General features: G+C 40.5%; 1 protein-coding gene across 8 annotated transcripts in view; it reads left to right on the top strand.

The window, feature by feature from the left end:
- The window catches only part of NR2C2 (nuclear receptor subfamily 2 group C member 2), a 56,810-nt gene extending 38,161 nt beyond the window's left edge, over positions 1-18,649 (top strand). For 5 of the 8 annotated variants that reach the window (XM_083602741.1, XM_083602738.1, XM_083602740.1 and 2 more), the window contains 6 exons: positions 2,416-2,593; positions 3,390-3,511; positions 5,125-5,264; positions 7,820-7,957; positions 9,357-9,462; positions 11,166-18,649. In XM_083602741.1, coding sequence (XP_083458867.1) covers positions 2,416-2,593; positions 3,390-3,511; positions 5,125-5,264; positions 7,820-7,957; positions 9,357-9,462; positions 11,166-11,340 — 859 coding nt within the window. In that variant the 3' untranslated portion in view covers positions 11,341-18,649. Of the gene's footprint in view, positions 1-2,415; positions 2,594-3,389; positions 3,512-5,124; positions 5,265-6,301; positions 6,399-7,296; positions 7,407-7,819; positions 7,958-9,356; positions 9,463-11,165 lie in introns of those variants that run through there. The other 3 variants (XR_014545303.1, XM_083602742.1, XM_083602743.1) reach the window with 3 other exon arrangements.
- Positions 18,650-20,487: the final 1,838 nt, after the last annotated feature.

Raw genomic sequence — 20,487 nt, 5'->3', positions numbered from 1 at the left:
ACCAGTCCCTGTTCAATCTCGCTGGAAAACATCAAATCCATGGCGCGAAAAAACTTCCTCGCGTCCTTCAGCATGTCACTATTCCCTGCCATCAGGGGCCGGACCCAGTCTCTCGCCCCCCCTTCGAGATGGCCAATCACAAACGCCACTCGCGATGCCTCATCGGGAAAGTCGTTAAACTGCAGTTCGAGAGCATACTGCATCTCTGTCCTAAAGGCTTGGTAGTTCCTGGGGTCCCCCCCAAACTTCTGCACCATTCCTGGCATCTTTCTTGCTAGTGTAGCCCCTTTTGCCTTTTCTGCATCCTGCGCCCTCCTTTCTTCTAGCCTCGCCGTTTGCATTGCTAGCTGGAGTTCCAAAACTCTGTACCTTTCTTCCAGAGTTGGACCTTCTCCAGCTCCTGCTGCTCCTCCGGCTCCGGCTGGGTTGCTCATGATGCCTCTCTGCACAAGCTGCTTTCAGGGACTGTCCGATTGCTGTGATGGGATGGTGAGCTGCTTGTGCGTAAAATCCTGATCCCTCAGAGTTTGGCTAAGTTCCCAAACCTCTGTCTGTGATGGAGCTCCTTAAGCATGGCTCCATCAATCGCTCGTTGAATCGGACAGTGGGCGTTTACGGAACTTCTTCCAGCATAAAAGCTCCTTAACGGAAACGCGTCTTCTGGACTCTCGGCGTGACAGTTTCCGCCGAGGAGTGGGTGTCCCTACGGGAGGTCCTGAAACCTCTCCACTGTTCTCGCTTGAAGTATCTCTGAGTCCTCCCTCCGACTCACTTTCCCTTGTAACTCCACTTCTCCCCCTGCTGGTCCCCTCCTCCGCTGAGTGGTCTCTCTCACCCTCCATGAGCCCTTTCACCTCCTTCGTCTCAGATGACAGTTCCCTGACACCAGGTATGGAAGATTTGAAACTCGGCGGTAATTGGATAGGTCTAAGGGATCTAATGAAGTTTTCTTTAAGAGTGGACACACCACTGCTTCCTTCAGTTCCCCTAGGAATGTCCCCGTGTCAAGGGACAAATTGATAATTTCAACCAGGGCGGTCCGCGCAACATCTGGACACTCCCTAATCAGCCAAGACGGGCACGGATCAAGGAGGCAGGTGGTGGGTCTACCAACTTGGAGGAATCTATCCACATCAGTAGGGAGTATCCGATCGAAATGGTCCAACACTGGACCTGAAGTCAGTCGAGGGGCCTCCAGTTCAGTCACTGTATCTAAATTGGCAGGGAGGTCACGGCGGAGCAACAGGAATTTCTCCGCAAAAAAGCTCGCGAATGCCTCACAGCTGTGGGTTGAATTTGTGCTTAAATTTGGTTGTAAACCAACACATTCAATGCCGGAGATCGCCGGTGATGGCAGAGCTCTGAAAGAGCAATCCTCCCGGAATAACAACGCTACTCCTCCCCCCTGACCCACAGTCCGCGATTGATGGAGGACAGAGAAACCTGGGGGTGTTATCTCATGTAGGGAGACTACTAGTAAGCCAAACTATGGGTTACCAGGACCACACCAAAAATAAAACTGACATCATAATGCCATTATACAAATCTCTGGTGTGACTTCACTTGGAATACAGTGTACCGTTCTAGTTGACTCAAAAAGGGTATTGTGAAATTGGAAAAGGTTCAGAAAAGGGCACACTTTAACCTTGTGGGGATCCTATGAAGTTGAACATTGGAAGATTCAGAACAGTTAAAAGAATTACTTCTTCACACAGCACATAGTTCAACTCTGGAACTCGCTCCCCAGGAGGCAGTGATGACCACCAATCTATGTGGCTGTAAAAACGAATTAGACAGAGAAGGAGAGGGATTATCAATGGCCACTATCCGTGATGGCTATATTTGGCCTCCACAATTGGCGGCAGTAGTGCTTCTGAAACCCGGTTGCTGGAAGCAACAGGAAGGGATAATGCTCTTGTGCTTGAATCCTTCTTTCCCACAGGCATTTGCCCACTAGATGGGTCGTTGGCCTGATCCAGCCTTCTCTTCTTATGTTCTTATGTGGGCTCCTGAAGAGGAACTTGCAGCTGCTTTGCTCCTTCCTGGACTTTTTCATTGCTGCACTGAGCTAAGCCAACCTTTGGCTTACTGTGTTACCTGAATAAATCTTGACTGTAGTTCTTCAGTAGTGAGGAAACAGCTTGACCATGAGCGTACATTCAGACAACACACTAAGCCAACCTTTGGTTCAGCTCAGCACCGCAAAAGAGTAAAAAAAAGACCAGGAAGGAGGAATGCATCTGCAAGTTTCTCTTTGGGAACCAACACATTTGCACAGCCCTGGTAACCATAGTTTGGCTCACCATGCATGACATGTTAAGCAGGCCAGATAATTAATTCACTATTGATACATATGTATCTGTGTACAGAAGTATAAGTGACATTATGTTTTAATAGACTTACTCTTCTTTGCAGTGCATTTGATACTTTGGCTAAAGCACTTAACACCACAGATGGAGCAACAGCTCAGAATCTGGCAGATGGGATGGATCCCACAGGTGGTGGGAACATTCATGTAATCAGTAGGGATCAGTCTACGCCAATCATTGAAGTTGAAGGACCCCTCCTTACAGATACTCATGTGACATTTAAGGTGTGTGTGTTCCCTTAATTTATTTGGGCAAATATGCCAAGAAGCTCTAAAAAAAAAAACCACAACGACTTTTAACAAGCAAAAATAAGTCAGTGAGCATCATCTTCACTTCCCATGCTGTCTGTTTTCCTTGAGAGTTAACTATTTCATTGGAATTTCTTCAGCTGATGCCCATATTACAATTTATAAAGGAGGGAGCATTGGGTTACCCCTTAAACCCTAATGATAAATTAAATATTTGTGACCACACATGCTTTCTGGCACCGACTGAAGTCTTTTGACTGAAAAAGTTCTCCAGCTTCATAAAATTTGAGAGCAGAACACATTACTTGACTATAAAATGGAAGAGTTTTGTGACTATGTACCAAATGCCACACATCTGTAAACTACAAAAATGAATTCACAATATGTGTAAATTTCAGACTTTTCAAATTGCTAATAGTTTTATGCATTGTACCTGAGTTACTCTATATTCACAGTCTTGAAGTGTTATCCCTAACTGTATTGCAGACCCTATTTTAAATTCAAACTGATTCTTTCTGAATACAAAGAGTGGCTTCATTTGAGCTGTCATTTTAATGGGGCAGACTTTATATTAATAAAGCTGGATTAAACTGTTACAGAGTTTGAATGTTTAAAGAATTAACACTATAAAGTATAAAGGCCTATGTATATTTATGGTTTTATAACAGAAGGCTCTGAACATGTTCTGTACCCAAAACGCATCTATTAATGATTTTTTTAAAAAAATGATGAAAATTGGCTTTTATACATGTACATTTCTGTTCTCTTACAGTTAACCATGCCAAGCCCAATGCCAGAGTATCTGAATGTGCATTACATTTGTGAGTCAGCATCCCGCTTACTTTTTCTTTCCATGCACTGGGCTAGATCCATTCCTGCTTTTCAAGCACTAGGGTGAGCAGATGATTTCTTTTTAATTTTTTACATAAGGAATTGGAGGGATCTTCTCAATCTAAACTAGCTGTGAAGAATGAAATTTTCACACATCAAATGACACCTCACTCTTCCACTTGTCAGACTCCTGACTCTTTCATGTCCCCACTTAGTTCTCACTAGACTCAGTTATCTTCTACACATTTTCCCACTACAACCCCAACAGATAACTCAGTCTTTTCTATCTCCTTATATACCCCAGTCTCTATTTCCCCTTCTTACCAAAGCCTTTCCAACACCCCATATTCCTTTCACCCTTATTTTGTTATTGGTGCATGTGCTTCTGGGTTATGAAGCTGGCTTGCTGAAACTTAATTATTTGTTAAACCACAACCCCAAATTCAGATGCAGCAATATGCTGAGCTGAAGAAAAAGCTAAATAAAGGTTTCCAGTGTCCTCCTTCCACCTCCACTGGAAAAAAAGAGAGGAGGGGAAAGTGCCATCCATGTGAGGCTAGGTTCATGAACACAGTGCTAATCCAAGGTTGCCAATATTTTTATACCCATGGGTACATTTGGATTTCTGAGCAAGTGCTGGGGGTGCCACCCCTCCTAATCACACACAGACGAGAAAGAAAGTACCTATGTGCACACTTTAGAATTGACCTGAATCTTGGAAAGCTCATAGAGATGAAAGAGGAAGTGGAAATATGCAAGTTCCTCATTCAGCCCTCTTCAAGAAAGAAGAGGTAACGACCTTCATCATCTCATGGCCAAGGGGACAGGGAATGGGAAGTGGGGGCTCAGAAGCTTCTCAGGCACCAAGGAAGACCTCCTGGGCACCACATTATCGACCTCTTGGGTAAACCATGGTTTAGTGTGAAATCCTAATGCGGCTATCAATTTCAGTTAAACCATCAGAAAATCTTACACAGATCCTATTGTGTATTTTGCTAGAATATTTTATATCTATTGTGGGAGGGAGCTTAAGCAGTTCAAAGTAACCAGCACATTATCTTTAAATAAGGATTCTACATTTTTCTTTCTGTAATCAAGATTCTACTGACTTTTTATCGTGTTTTGAAGATTTCTGTAGAACTTGGGAACATTGCTTTTTGGCACAGGCTATGAAGTAGTGTATTGCATAATTGCTGATACTCTGTTTGTCAGATATTTTGCCTGTGACTGCTTTTCTCCCTCTCTTGATTCTATGGTTCTTTCTTAACTGTAAGTTCGTATGTAATATTACATTTTCTGTGTTGCTGTTCATCATGGAGACTACCAAGATGGGTGTGGGATCTCAAAAAATACTTGGAATGAGGGGAGCAAGCAAGGGACTTTGTAAGCAGCTGCCATATTGTCCATTTTTCAGGACAATTTTTCTTCCAGCTGTAACTGTTTTTTGAATGGGAACATTTGCCCTCCTACAAGCTAACACAAATTCCACCATTCTTTTCAGCACAGCAACACGAGCCAGTCAAACATTGCATGTAATACTATTGCATAAAATAAACTTACCTACAATAAAATCCTAATGGAGCCCTAATGTTCAGTAGTTACAAAAAGAATTATAATCTATGCAGAAAAATGAGACTGATAAATCTTACTATATTTATTTGCCTTTGCACCTTTAGGCAGGACTGTAATACAAGCCTCGTGCGTGCATGCTGGAATGAACTGTTTACTTTAGGCCTTGCACAGTGTGCACAGGTGATGAGCTTGTCAACTATTCTGGCAGCCATTGTCAACCATCTACAGAACAGCATACAGGAAGGTATGTGTGGCTGTTTTTTAAGGCTGTGATTCTAAGCACAGTTAACAAGTTGTAATCATGTCATTAGGACTTGCCTTCCAAGTATATGTATATAGAGTCTAGGTGCTAAAAGCATCTGTTGGGTGGGAATAAAAATTTTACTAAGTTGTTTCTAGAAAAAATGTTTCACCAACAACAAGGCATGGAGCACACATGTTGGGTTGTATATTCAGCTGCTACATTGTGGTAGGAAACCTTGCGCACTCAGCAAGGCAGAAGGGAATACACCAACCACTGTAATATTTATTCTCTTGTGCACATATTTGTTTTTTGTCATAAAGGTTTCCTTGAAGAATTTACTGATTTTCATAGTAGATTTATGAAACCAAATCAAATAGTTCTTCAGAAAAACACAGGAGTCCTTTGGCTTTTTTGTGTTTATTTTTAAAATTACAGGCAGAAGTTTTAAATGGAGCTCTAAATGTGGAACAATGATTGTAGCCTATTTAATAGGCACTTGACAGTAACAATTACTGTATGAAAGCCAATGAATAGCCACTTAACTGCACTAGAGAAACTATCTGAGAAACAACAGTGCCATGCATGAATTTTGGCTTAATTCTTTCCAAAGAGAGAACAGGTACCAGTTGGAAAGTACCTACTGGATGTAGATATTCTGAACTGTGGAATACCTTACATGGTTTGCAAAAAAAGGTCAATGTTTGGTAATAAACATGAGTAAAATGTACATCTGGAATTCCATACCTTTCTGTTCTTGCCTACTTTCATTTCTGGATATAGCAGAGTCTGTCCCAAGAATGCTGTCTTTGTCCAGCAGATAACAGAAATATCAGTTGTTGTACAAAAACCACCTGCTAGAACAGTAATACTATATTATTAAGTTGCAGGCTCATGTATCTACAGGAGAACTTTTTAGTATGATGGGTTTGGTTTTGGCTGTCTTGTTGTGCTTGTTATGGCTCTAGAAAAATAAAGTTAGCAGTTACCAACATTTACTGATTTAATTTGTTAAATCCTTTCAAACTTAATTATAATAGGCAGGTTCCGCCCCCAAGCAAAGCCCTCAAAAACAACAGAACTGATGTAGTTCCTCTGGGCAAGGAAAGAGGCAGGATATTCAGAGGCCATGGAGAGGTAGGTGCCCTACGTTTGATTAAGTGTAGGGCTGTAAGATTTTCCAGCATCCCAGATTTGTGGAAAGAACAGGCACAGTGAAATTACTGGCCTCGTGGAAAGCAAAGGATCATAGTAGATAAGAGAGCTTGCTGCAACTGTATGGTTGTAGTGCACTGCCTTTTGATTTAAACCAACGTTTGAAGGCCATGGATAGATAGAATAATTAAAGCAATGTTTCTTGCCCCAAGATTTGGGGTGTAGGTTAGATTAAACAGCAAGATCATTGCTATTCTTTGATCAAGAGAAAAGGACAACTTGCAGCCTGCTATTTGTGCAATGTTTAACAAATGTAGATTAAAGGTTTTCAATATGATGGCAGAAGAGTCATAAATATCTACAGTCATTACCAACACAAGCCAAGGAAAATATTTAGGTAATAGTGAACTTTGCTTATTTTATATATAGGTCATGCAGCATGCAGTTCGTAACAGAGGAAAATGGGGAACTAGTTCTTGAATGGCAACTTTCTGTTCAGAATCTTTTTCTACAAATGGCATCTCTGCTCTGCTGCATTGACTTGCATAAATACAAATGTTGCAATATAAAGAACAAAAAAATGCCGCATACTGAGAAGGAATCCTTCCACAAACCTTTACAATTTAAACTCCCCAACATTATACCTATCATCTAAAGAAAAATGTCAAGTGCTCTTAAATTCTGATAAATTACAACAAAGATTGGATTTTCCTCAGTCATTTTAAGAAGAAATTGAAAATAGCATGAAGGAGTCAACAGTCTTGAAATGTTATCACACCCATGCCATCTTTTGCCCTACACACTTCAGCCTAGCACCAATTATATAGTTTCCCAACTAGAATCACCTCCTTACCTCGTACACTGCTTCATTAATTTTCAGATTGTCTACACTGTTCACAAAATAGCAAGGGGTAAGTTTCTGGCATATGGAGGAGAGTTATAGAAACATTCAATTAAATCTATGAAGCATTCAAAAAATGAGGTTAAGCTGCTGATTCCAGTCTGCTAGATAAAGCATATATTTCTAAATAAGCATTTATAGTGGGAAACTGTCAGTCATTATTACATTAAGCTTTGTCTTTCAAATAACTAGATAACATGCCTGTCTGGGTAATGCATTTTAGGTTACTTGGCAGTCACTTAGGTCTCCAGTGAACATTTGGTCATATTCCAAAGCCTCTGTAATTCAGTACATATGGAAGCTTCTGGTTTGCAAATTAAAACTCACTGAGTAACCAGACATGTGGAAAAAAGAATGAGATTTAGCAGTTTGATACATTTTTCCATGAAAGACTGCATACGTTTGAACAGTTTAAAACTGGTTGTCATCTGAAAAAGTCTAGATAATTGGTTGACTTACAGTTTTGCGCTCTGTTAAGAGAATGTGTAATGTCTACTTGTAGATAAACTTTCCGGAGACCGAATAAAACAAGTGATGGAACACATCTGGAAGCTTCAGGAGTTCTGTAATAGCATGGCTAAGCTTGATATTGATGGATATGAATATGCTTACCTTAAAGCTATAGTCCTCTTTAGTCCTGGTAAGGCATTTGGTAATTATTCCCTTCTCTTAAATTCTGTTTTGGTGCTCAATTTACAAGAGGGTAATACTCTGACACCAGTTAAATCCAATGCTGAAGAAAATGCTACGAATGAAGGTACTTCATAATATAGTTCAATTAGCTGACATATTTTTGTTTATTTTTCCTTTTGGTTTTATTGGGATTTACTTATGTTTAATATCAAAGTATTAGCCAGGCGCTTTCTTAAAAGTTATATCATCAATCCACCCTTTTGCTGCTATTTCATCTGTCCACATCTGGAATAACCCCAGCAGCGTGAAATACTCAGTAATACACTTGAGGATAACCCTAAAGCAGACAGTGTAAGGCTGCTGGATTGCAGCTAGTCTGCTGCAGTTTTTCCACAGTGTGCACACCACTTGTGCTAACTTAGGCTTTCCAGGAGGAAGCATTAATAGCGTGGGATGCAGTCTGCAGAGACATTACCTATCCTTGTGCCAGAAGAAATACTTGATGACAAAACTGGCCCTTCACTGTTGGTTTTCAGTAAAGAGCTGAATTGTGCAGGACATCTAAAGCTTGGGAGAAGGCTTTGTTTGCAAAGCTGACAATGTTTTGTATTGGATGTGGAATATTAACAGAAATATGTCTGGTAGCTTTTAATTTTAAAAATTATAAAGGAAAATGCTATTACCTATTACACCCACTTACAATAAATTTGTACTGTTTAAGAAGCAAATTAACAGTGCAGTCATCTCCTAATATTTAACTCTGTAATTTGTCTCCGAGTTTCATGTATAGTAATCATTTCTTATCTTGAATAGACTTTAGAGTGAAGAATATTAAATATTTTTGTGTTTTTAGTCTACTGTATATTTTCATTTGGGACTCGGGTGACGCTGTGGGTTAAACCACAGAGCCTAGGACTTGCTGATCAGAAGGTCAGCGGTTTGAATCCCTGCGACAGGGTGAGCTCCCGTTGCTTGGTCCCAGCTCCTGCCCACCTAGCAGTTCGAAAGCACGTCAAAGTGCAAGTAGACAAATAGGTACCACTCTGGCGGGAAGGTAAACGGCATTTCCGTGCACTGCTCTGGTTCGCCAGAAGCGGCTTAGTCATGCTGGCCACATGACCTGGAAGCTGTACGCTGGTTCCCTCGGCCAAGAAAGCGAGATGAACGCCACAACCCTAGAGTCAGTCACAACTGGACCTAATGGTCAGGGGTCCCTTTACCTTTTTATATTTTCATTGTTTTTACTTTTGTACATTACCTGATAATGTTTATATGACAGGCAGTATATAAATATTTGGAAATAACTTTAAAAGAATGTATAAATGTCACACAAACATTTGAGTGTCCCAAGATGTCATGTTTTTGATACAAGTAAATGCACAATGACATGTTTGTGTTTTCTTTAGATCACCCTGGTCTCACAAGCTCCAGCCAAATAGAAAAATTCCAGGAGAAAGCTCAGATGGAGTTACAAGACTATGTTCAAAAAACGTATCCAGAAGATACTTACAGGTATTTTATCTCTCTCGCACTTACCTGGAAGTAATTCCTGTTGTTTCCAAGTAGATGTGTGCTGAGTTGTATTCTTTTCCCCCTCTGTTACCCATTGGGACCTGAATTGGCTTAGGTGTTCAGTGGTGATAAAATCCACAAGTAAAGTGTAACAACATTTAGTGTTGTTAGCTAGAAGATTTGTGGGTAATAATAATATATACAAGCTGTTAAAACTCTGAAAACGTAGATTAAAAATAATGGTCTTATTGCTACATATATAAAAGCAGAATATGGTTTTAAGCTCTTGTAAATAGTTACATTTAGAACCTCATACATTTATGAGGTTATTCTCTATTTGTAAAAAACAAACAAAAAACAGTCAGATAGGTATGAAAACACAAAATTGGATTAAAAATTATTTGAACTCTCGCAAGCCAGTGGGGTTGCTGTGAGCTTCTTTAAAAATATTTGTAAAACATTTTAGCAAACTTGAATCATTTCATAATCCATCTGCTCTTCAATAGTTATGGGATCAGTTGCCAAGTGGTGTTTCATCTACGTATCTCCCTTTTCAATGTTTTTAAAAATTGCATTTAATTTACTAAGCTACCAGGGATCCTATTTATCTCTACAGAAATGAATGGAACAGTGAAACTACTAACTGTCTATGCTAATTCTGTTTCAAGCAACTTCTCAAGATAGGATAGGGAAACAACACTTTGCCTGTATCATAAATTCTATTTTGGGGGGTTGTAAATAAATATATAGAGACGCGGGTGGCGCTGTGGGTAAAACCTCAGCGCCTAGGACTTGCAGATCGTCAGGTCGGCGGTTCAAATCCCCGCGGCGGGGTGCGCTCCCGTTGCTCGGTCCCAGCGCCTGCCAACCTAGCAGTTCGAAAGCACCCCCGGGTGCAAGTAGATAAATAGGGACGGCTTAGTAGCGGGAAGGTAAACGGCGTTTCCGTGTGCTGCGCTGGCTCGCCAGATGCAGCTTGTCACGCTGGCCACGTGACCCGGAAGTGTCTTCGGACAGCGCTGGCCCCCGGCCTCTTAAGTGATATGGGCGCACAACCCTAGAGTCGGACACGACTGGCCCGTACGGGCAGGAGTACCTTTTAAATAAATATATCTGTACATTCCTGTACAGAATGTACAGGAGAAACCCTATTACAAAGCATTACAGGGTTCTGTTGGACTCCAGGAATAAATTTTTACCCAGAAGGTTAATTCTACTCCAAGTTGGCATTGTTGTGATACACAGGATAACACCCTCATAATGTAAATTATTCCCAGATAAGCGTGTATAGGATTGCTGTCTAAAATACGATACAGCAATAGAATACTTGTGTTGTATTCTGTTAATTATGTGTTGGAGTTTCAAGGAGTTTGTCCTTGGCAGCATCCATTAGTGAAGGAGAAAGAGGAGGAACATGATGTTGATATCCTACCTCCACTATTGGAAGGTAGTATGCCTCTGAATGCCAGTTGCTGGGAATTGCAAATGGGCAGAGTGCTGTTGTGTTCATGTCCTGCTTGCAGGCTTCCCACAAACATCTGGCTGGCCTCTGTGACAACAGGATGCTGGACTAGATGGTCCATTGGCCTGACTCAGCAAGCTCTTCTTCTGCTCTTTTTTAACCTAATCAAGTTGCTATAAGTGGATGCCAAACTGGTAACCTGATGTATACCTTTTCATATTCTACTGTCTTCTTATTTCAGACTAGCCCGGATTCTAGTTCGCCTGCCAGCACTTAGACTGATGAGCTCTAGCATTACTGAAGAACTCTTTTTTACTGGGCTCATTGGAAATGTTCCAATAGACAGTATCATCCCTTACATATTGAAAATGGAGACAGCAGAATATAATGGCCAAATAACAGGCTCATCTTCCTAGAAGAGATCAGTGCGTCTTCACAGATCAACCGAGTAAATCATAATTCACTGATTAACCTTGGCATTGTGTATAAATATTTTGATCATGTTCCCTTTTCTTGTTAAATTTATTCCTTTCCACATTGAAAGAACAACTTATTCCTATCCACGTTGAAAAACAAGATTTTAAAACCTGCAAAAAACGCTTTTTCTAGGATTCACTTCTGCCAGAAGAAATACTTTAATGCCTTTTGATGAAAGGGTTACAGGGAATTGCTGAGCAAGATTTTTATTTGGAAATTATCAGTGAGCAAAAATAGGTTCTATTATATCAGAGTACTTATTAAAAAGTACTTAAGTAAGAACACTGGCTTGGATCCAAAGAACTGCAGGTGGAGTTCTGCTCATGAAATGAGTCTCTCTCTTAATCCCTCTTCCTTCATGCAGCCACGCCAAGTCACTCCTAAGCAGTAACAACCCATGCAGCAGTGCAGGTGGGGTACCACTGCTCTTGGTTTTCAGACACAGTATGCCACTGGCACACTCTATTCTCCACAGGATGGAGAGGGGTGAGGAGCGCAGGGCTGTGTAGGCGCATGAGGGCATGTGTTTGGCTCTGTCATACCACGCAAATCTGATTGGCAAGTCTGATTGGTTCTATCATGCCACCCAGCCCCAAGTTGCTCACCGGGGCAAGGCGGTTTGAGCCCAACTGCATCCTGGCCCAATTGCACTGGCTGCCAATTAGTTTCCGGGCCCAATTAAAGTGCTGGTTTTGACTTATAAAGCCTTATACGGCTCAGGATTGCAATACCTCAAGGACCGCCTCTCCCCATATAAACCCACCTGGACTCCTCACTCATCATCTCAGGCCCTTCTTCATGTGCCTCCTCCATGAGTGTTGCAGAGGGTGGCAACCCGAGAACAGGCCTTTTCTGCAGTGGCTTCCCGTTTGTGGAGTGCTCTCCCCAGGGAGATCCATCCGGCACCTTCATTATACATTTTTAGGCACCAGGCGAAAATGTTCCTCTTCAATCAGGCCTTTGGCTAGTCAATATTCTATGGCCTTTTAAATGTATTTGTGGGAGGTGGGGTGATTGTTTTCTTCTCAACTATTTATTTTGTGTTTTTATCCTGCATTTTTATCTTATGAACAGCCCTGAGATCTTCAGTTGAAGGGCTGTATATAGATTTAATAATATAAATAAATAAACCCCCAGGTAATTGTCAGTGATGCGCTGTGTTCAGAAGCCAGGAGAGCAGTAGTGTCCTTATCTATGCCACCACATGGGCTGCTACTGCCTAAGGGTCAGGTCACCCTCCAGAGTCCTATGCAGTGCCACATGGAAAGTTGCAGCTGGCAGAGAAAATTGTCAACACACTCACCCTTGAGCAAGCAAGAGTGCTTTCCACTTGATTAAGGGTTCTTTGTATCCAAGCCCATATTTTATATATTTTAATTTATATTTTAAAATTACCAGGATGTAGTCATTATCAGCACTTTCAAAGCACTTCTTGTTAAAGCTATGATTTTGTCATCCTCTTGCTTGTATGAGCAAGGTAAGTGATTAATAGCATTCAGGGTAAATGAATAATTGTGTTTTAAATGCAGTCATATGCTAGTGATTTCTGTGAAAACATGGAAGAGCTGTGGGAGACAATCATTTATGCTACAAAATTTCAGTTGTATGTGTTTATTAATAATGTGATCCTTTCCATGAGATTTCTATACTATTTGAAGTTAAACTTTACTAAATGTTTACAGCATAAGTGACACAAGATTTATGGCTTTGCTGTCAGCTGAGTAAGATGCCGTAGAAGTTATTCACACTAGAAAAGAGCATTCTAACTTCTTGGCTTTGTAAAGGGTAATCATTGAGATTTTTGAGCCTGGTGCTGTTTACTTATAAATGCTATAGCATAAGATGCCTTTTTATTGTGCTGCATCAGTCACTAAGTGATGAGGATGCTATCAGTTTCAAAAGCAGCAAATGTGTCCTTTAGTACATTATAATTTCAAACTCATTCATTCTGTCTGACACTTGAGAATACTATTTTGGCATATCACATTGTCCAGTACTGTGGTTACTTCAGAATTTGAGGCTGTCTTTTGCTTAAAGGTTAGAAACTCTGTTTTACGGTCCAAATCCTATATGTGTCTATTCAGGAGAAAGTTCCACTGGGTTCAGTGAAACTTACTCCCAGCATTATAGCTGCTCGGAGCAATCCCTAGCTATGGTAAGTCAGTGTAACTTAAAACAGCTTGAGTTTCCCCATCCCAAACTCCTTTCAGGAGGAATTCGACTGACACCACCTTTTTCACTTGTCACATTATGCCAGGTTGCTAGGTCACATGACCCAGCTGGAAGGGGGTTAGAATAGGTCTCCCCTTGCTCTGCCGTGTCCCTTTGGGGGAACTTATGAGAGTTGAGCCCCAGCTGAGCCAGAGCGGAGGACTTATGCTGGTTTAGCCACTCAGCCAGGAAAGCCAACTCTCTCATCCTGGAGAATCTTTTGGTTTGAATTGCACTGTTTGCCATTTTCCAACCTCCACTTGCAATACACCATATTATATTCTGAGCCACTTTGCACATGGCATTTTCTCTACCTGGGCATAATTCTGTAGGAAAAAGTGTGCAGTCAGCTGCATGCATATCATACAGCTGCCCATTTCCACATGCTTGCATCTGTTCAGGTGTGCTTTGTTCTACTGTATCCAAGCACACATAAATAACTCTTGACAAAATAGACATTTCAGTGATTTCCCCACTTTGCAGGGCTCATGGAAATATATTTCTACAGAGATCTTACCTCTATATAGGAAAAGTATCGTGCATAGAGGGACTCTCTGCTCCCATAACATAACTTTGTGGATTCTTTTTAAAGTTCGGAGTACTAAGAACTATTTATTGTGTCATAACCTGTCAAAATGCTTCCAAAGGCTGGCCATTTTCTGTATGATCTGTGTTGCTTTATTTTTAAGATAATGTGTTGTTAATCACACGAAAACAACTTCTCAGATTGCCCTTCAGTTGAGATCTTATTCCAACAAGGTTGTTTTTTGTCGTTCTAGTTACGCTCTCAGGTGGAATGTTGGAGGGATGTCTTACAGGACCAGGCACAGTTCAGTCACCTATTTACCCCTATTCATAAGAATCTTCATTTATAACCTACATTTCAGGAAGGAATTCAGTGATTACTTAAGCTGGCATAGCCCCGGAGATCATTAAACTACACTGCTCCAAATCATGATTTGCTTAGTAAGCTCCTGGGTGTATCCAAATCAATTACACTTCCTACTTTTAAAAATGTTTAAAAAACAGGGTGAGATACAATGTAATACAAGTGGCCTTCACAGTGGGCTATTTCTTCCTCTCCTCCCCCATTCCGAACCCCCAAAACCTGTTTTTGAGAGTTGGGAGGCCCTCCGGAGCAGTTTTTATGGGGGCACAGGGGGCTGGAGGGTAGAGAAGAGAATCCAGAAGCACCCTTGTGCAAGCAGATTTCTATTGCGTAAGTGGACAGACAACACTGGGTGTCACTTCCTTTAATTCACATAAGAACTGCTTCAGAGGAAGTGAAACAGTGTTGTGTTTCCTTGACTTACTGTTTAGCTCTGACTTTATTCCTAAAATAATTTATGCACTTGCAGTCAATAGTACTGTGAGCACTGAACGTCTTTCAATAAAGAAAATACGATGTCAAAATCATGATTAAAATTAATCAACTCTTGTCTTAATTAAAAATGACAAAAGACAAATTAAGATATAATCATATATTATACATATACATATATATAGTATGTATAGTGTCAAGACTTGAGTGTGCACTTTTAATGAAGAAATTTGTAATTTACATGATAAAATATCCTAAAAATAATTTTAGTATAATTTTGAGACCAAAAAATGATTCCTTATAAAACTCAGAGGAGCATATGCTTTTAAGGTGATGTCTGCTACACTGAAATCTGTGTGTTGCAGGTTTGCACAGCTTGATCCACAAACCTTAAATTAATTTGGCTCTGCTTTATTTTGGATCCAGCTGAAGTACTGTTTTTAAATAGTGTCATTTAATGACTGCTATGAAATATTTCAATATTTATTTTTTTGCTAAAAGGCACCTGTTTCGTCATTCACTGTTTCCCATCTAGCCTAGCTTGCATATTCTTAAGAAAAAAAGTGTTATGTAATTGCTCATTGTTGATTAAAGTTCAGATTGTCTAGGGTTACTTAGTAAGCATCCTTGGAAGCAAGTTCCTTTTGAGATCAGTAAGATACATGTATTTATCCATCTACAAGATTGGAAACATCAGCATTTAAAACGAATTTACTGTGTGCCCTGCCAATTGTTAAATAGGATGGCAATCTTGAGTTTAATTGATTTCAGAGTTAGACATGTATGTCTATTAGTCTGCAGCCTCAGTGGATTATGGGAGAGCCTATGTGGCAAGCTAAGTAACATCGTGTTCTCCCCCCAGAGCTTCGCTTGCCATGAGTTACAGGGGTTCTGAGTTCTGCAAATAGTTTCTGTGAAAGGAGAGTCACAATTTAAAAAGTATGTGTCTGTAGGTGTTCCTATTTCTTCAAAACCAACTTGTGATGTAACATTGGAGGGAGGAAGAATATGCCTTTGATGGGGGAGGAGTCAAATAAGGTGTACCCAAGCTCTTGAGCTCCCCTAAAGAAGTGCTTTGGATCCCGGCCATATTTATTTGTGTGTATGATGTTTTATGTGCTTGTATCTAACTTAGTCTGGTATATTATGTACAGTGTAATATAAAGTGTGTATGTATGTATATAGAACTATGTACAGTCATGTAATCATATATATCAGATTTCTATATGTTAACAAAAAAAAAAAAGATTTATAAATGCATTGCAAAGATTGAGCTTCCTAAATTTTATTTCTTGCTCAAAGCTCAGTCCTGGTATGATCATTTGCATCTCACGTTCCTTGGTAGAGTAGGTACCTGTTTTTAAACCCAGGATGTATTTGCACTTTTTCTTAAATACTGAAACTATTTAATAGTTCCACATCTTATTTCTAAATACACACAAGCCCTGTTGAAATGAAATGAGGTTGTGCAGTGATAGTGTTTGGTGAATTGCATCTGTGGACCATAAACGTTTCTTATGTTATTGACACATGCAAAGGGGGCTTTTAAAACTCTTCTGAAAGGTTTTGCTTTTTTAAAATATATATATATACAGTCTTCTTTTCTAAAGCATGTAAAGCTTCATCACTGTGTTTATAATGTCTGTATGTCCCTTGAAGTTGCTAATGAGAAGGAACAAGGTTGCTGCACAACAGATGTGTGTAGTTTTGTTCTTGTGTAACTGTGCATAAGGCAAACTGCACGAGTAGCGTCATAAATGTCACTATCTGCTAGCTACGTAATACATGGCACCATATCTTTTCTGGCAAATATAATACATTTCTTTTTAGAGACAGACCACTAAAAGGAATTTAAAAAACAAAAACAAAAAAACCAAGCTTTTAGGAATTGTCTTCTGCTACTAGTGAAAGTCTATTGAAGGTTTCCAGATAACCTGTACAGGAAAGTAGTTTGTGTGTTACAGACAATATTTCTTAGAGCCATGCACCCAAGCGGGAAGTCAAGATATTATAGGCTATGGCAGGTCTGTGTGTGCTTCCCATGCATAGCATGGAGGGCGGCAGGAGCTTGATGGAGGACTTGGGAGGTACACACACTTTCCACAATGCCTTGGCACCATATCCACATCCTTCCACATCCAGAGAGGAAAGAAGAGAAATTGGTCTCTTGTGAGGATCACTTCACATACAGGTACCTTGGTTTTTGAACAGAATGCATTCCGGGAGTTCATTCGACTCCCAGAACCATTCGAAAACCAAAGCGCAGCTTCCAATTGGCTGCAGGAGCATCCTGCAGTCAGTCGGAAGCCGCACTAGACATTCGGCTTCCAAAAACCAGAACACTCACGTTTTGATCGTTCAGGAGCCGATTTGTTCAGAAGCCAAGGCATTCAGCTTCCAAGGTACAACTGTATTGTACTAGCACTAGGAAGAACTATGCCCAAAGTTAATTCTTGGAAAATGAAGCTTGCTGTTCTCTTCACCACCTTAACAATCCTCCTGATGCCTATACAGTCTTAAGACCTGATCTCCATACATTTTCCTACTGGTCAGTGCTCTAGGTCTGATCTTTTAAAAGTTTTGGTGAACTAAGGAGTGCTCCTAGTAGTTGTATACAATCTAGCACCTGCATAGTCTTGCACTTGCAGGATTTGAGTTCTGACTGTAAAGTTCATAAATGCTCCTTTATGTTGGGCACGCAATCCTTGGAGAAGCATTTCTGCCCAGCTTCCATTTCCTGACCTGCTGCTTAATAAATGTACATAGTGGGGTTTTGTTTTTGTTTTTGTTTTTAAAAAGAAATATTTCAGCTGTGGGTGTTTTTGAAACATTTTTGGCAGGAAGCTCCATTGATTTAGTGTTATGACAATCGGTACTCTGTTTGCTTTAATTAAAGTTAACATTGAATAGAAGACTTCTATCATAAAATGATTTCCCCATTTTTTATTGTTCCTTAAAAGGTACAATCCCCTGTGATAGAGGTACTAACCTGATTTCTGATTCTGGTAAATGGATGATTTAAGCTGTTTCTGGAAACAAGTATGTTACTTTTGCTTTCTGTACCACATTTGGAGGGGCAGGGGTGTGAAAAATGGAAATCTTACCATAAGGCTGGAGGAGTTTTGAGTAGTCTATTGACCAAAATACAGTATATTTACTTGCAGTATCTATGGAACTCGTATGCCGAAAAGACTTCTGTGACTAACCACTAATTCTAAATAACACCATTGTTCCCAATAGTTTTGTAACAAAACAACTGCTCATATTTATCCATTATATAATTGTTGTATGTATTTGGAAAACCCTTCAAGCGCTAAGCTCTTATTAAAGCTAACCTATTTGCCACAAGATAGGTGATAATTCCCTGGGGTATCTTTTGTAACCCTGTGCTTTTCATTGTCTATTGTCTCTGTATCTTCTTTTTTAAATACAAGGTTTAAAACCTGACAAAAGCTGTTGCTTCCTCACAGTTTATTTTGTGAAATCAGCTTTGTAAATGTGATAGCATTTAAAATAGCATGTTCTTTTTTATCTGAATTTTTATATCTAATCAATGTCTTCAGTCATGAAGAGAAATTTGCATTGTTGTGTGTGTATATAGAGTATTGCAGTGCATGCTTATGCATTTTATTAAATGCTGTCTAAATGTGGCATTATATTGTTGTGGCTTAATATTTCTGCCTACAGAAGGTTTATACTATTAAAATAAATAAAGATCCTTTTATGGCCTCTGAGTTCTTTTTTCAGAGCAGGTAATTATGGCATAACTATAAAAATTGTTGAATGGGTTCATAATATTCTTTGAGAATGCCTTGAGAGTAATGTTAGGATCCAAAGAATTGTTCATCTACCGGTAATTTTGCCTGCCTAATAGGGTTTTATCCAAGTGTTTCTTCGACATAAGAATGTTTTCCCATCCTTGCCATAGGGCAAATGACTTTTCAGACAAGGAGGATTTTAAAAGCAGTTTGCGGTGGTTGGGGTTGGCTTCTGCCTAAAAGTGGAGGAAATCAAAAATCCCCATTGGGCATGCCTAAAATAGCTCTTTGGATACTGGCCAGAGTACTGAAGCAGTTTTAACTGTATGGAGAAAAACGCCATTTTCTGGACTGGTTGCGACCTACAAAGCCCCACTTGACTTCTGAGTTATTTGAAAAACCAACCACTTTCTCTCTGGATCTTCTTTCCTGCCTACTTCTGAAGGGCATTCAGTTGGAATGCGGGAGAGGGCCTTAGTTGCTGATGCCAGCCTCTCTTTGTTGTTTAGTCATTTAGTCGTGTCCGACTCTATGTGACCCCATGGACCAGAGCACGCCGGGCACTTCTGTCTTCCACTGCCTCCCGCAGTTTGGTCAAACTGTTGGTAGCTTCGAGAACACTGTCCAACCATCTTGTCCTCTGTCATCCCCTTCTCCTTGAGCCCTCCATCTTTCCCAACATCAGGGTCTTTTCCAGGGAGTCCTCTCTTCTCATGAGGTGGCCAAAGTATTGGAGCCTCAGCTTCACGATCTGTCCTTCCAATGAGCACTCAGGGCTGATTTCCTTAAGAATGGAGAGGTTTGATCTTGCAGTCCATGGGACTCTCAAGAGCACCAGCCTCTCTAACTCCTTGCAAAAGGAGCATCTCTGATGACCTACAGTCAGCAAATAAATATTTTTATTTAGAATATGGCCCATTGGCTGAATTGAAAATATGTTGACTTTTTACACCTGTTTTTCTGTTTTGTTTGAGATTACTGATATTTGATTATATTTGATTATTTTTAAGTGTATTTTGTGGTGTTAGTTGCTTTGACCATCATTTGGTGGAGCGGCGGGATACATATTTAACAATCATGGAAGAAGCTCCACATGGTGAAAATACTCCGTTCAATACCATTCCTCTTGGCCAGAAAGGAAGCATTTGAACATTTCTGAGTGCTGAGCTGTGTGAGATGCATTTCCCTTTTTCCACATTTTGAGAACCTTGCTTTTTGGATTTTTATTTTAACAGAAGCTGGCTTTCTTCACATATGATCAGGGTCACCATATATTATTTAGGCTATGTTTAAGAAAAAAACGTGGTTCCATAGGGGAAAGACCATACTCAATTTGGAAATCAAAGCTTTGCCCTCCTAGTTCATTTACTTCAATGCTGAAAACTCGGCCTTGTACTGAAGCCGCCGCTTCCAACTTTACAAACGAGCCGAAGCACTTCGACATTCCGCTGGCGGCGTTTCCTCGCAGAAGCAGCATCAGAACAGGATCTCGTGCAGCGCAAAGTTGTGAGAACAGCCTGCGTAACTTCCCCATGCACTCAAATACAGTAGTATCACGCCGGTGGCTGCAAATCAGCGCCGCCAGCCGAACGTCTGGAATGCGCGTTTGTGCATTTTACTGCATGCCTCTCCGTCTGCGCAGTTCTAGATGTTTTGCGCTCACTATTCTCTCGGATCGCAGTGTAAACAGCCCCCGGTCGTAGCGTAAACAGCCTTCCTCTTCCGATCTCATGCCCTCCGACTCGTCCCGCCTCCTCCTCTTCGCTCCCGGAAACTACACTTCCCGCATCCCCTTG

The sequence above is a fragment of the Podarcis filfolensis genome, assembly GCF_964270895.1.
Source record: "Podarcis filfolensis genome assembly, chromosome: 2".
NCBI lineage: Eukaryota > Metazoa > Chordata > Lepidosauria > Squamata > Lacertidae > Podarcis > Podarcis filfolensis.
The sequence above is the reverse complement of the archived record's forward strand: the minus strand, read 5'-3'. Positions and strand labels throughout refer to the sequence as shown.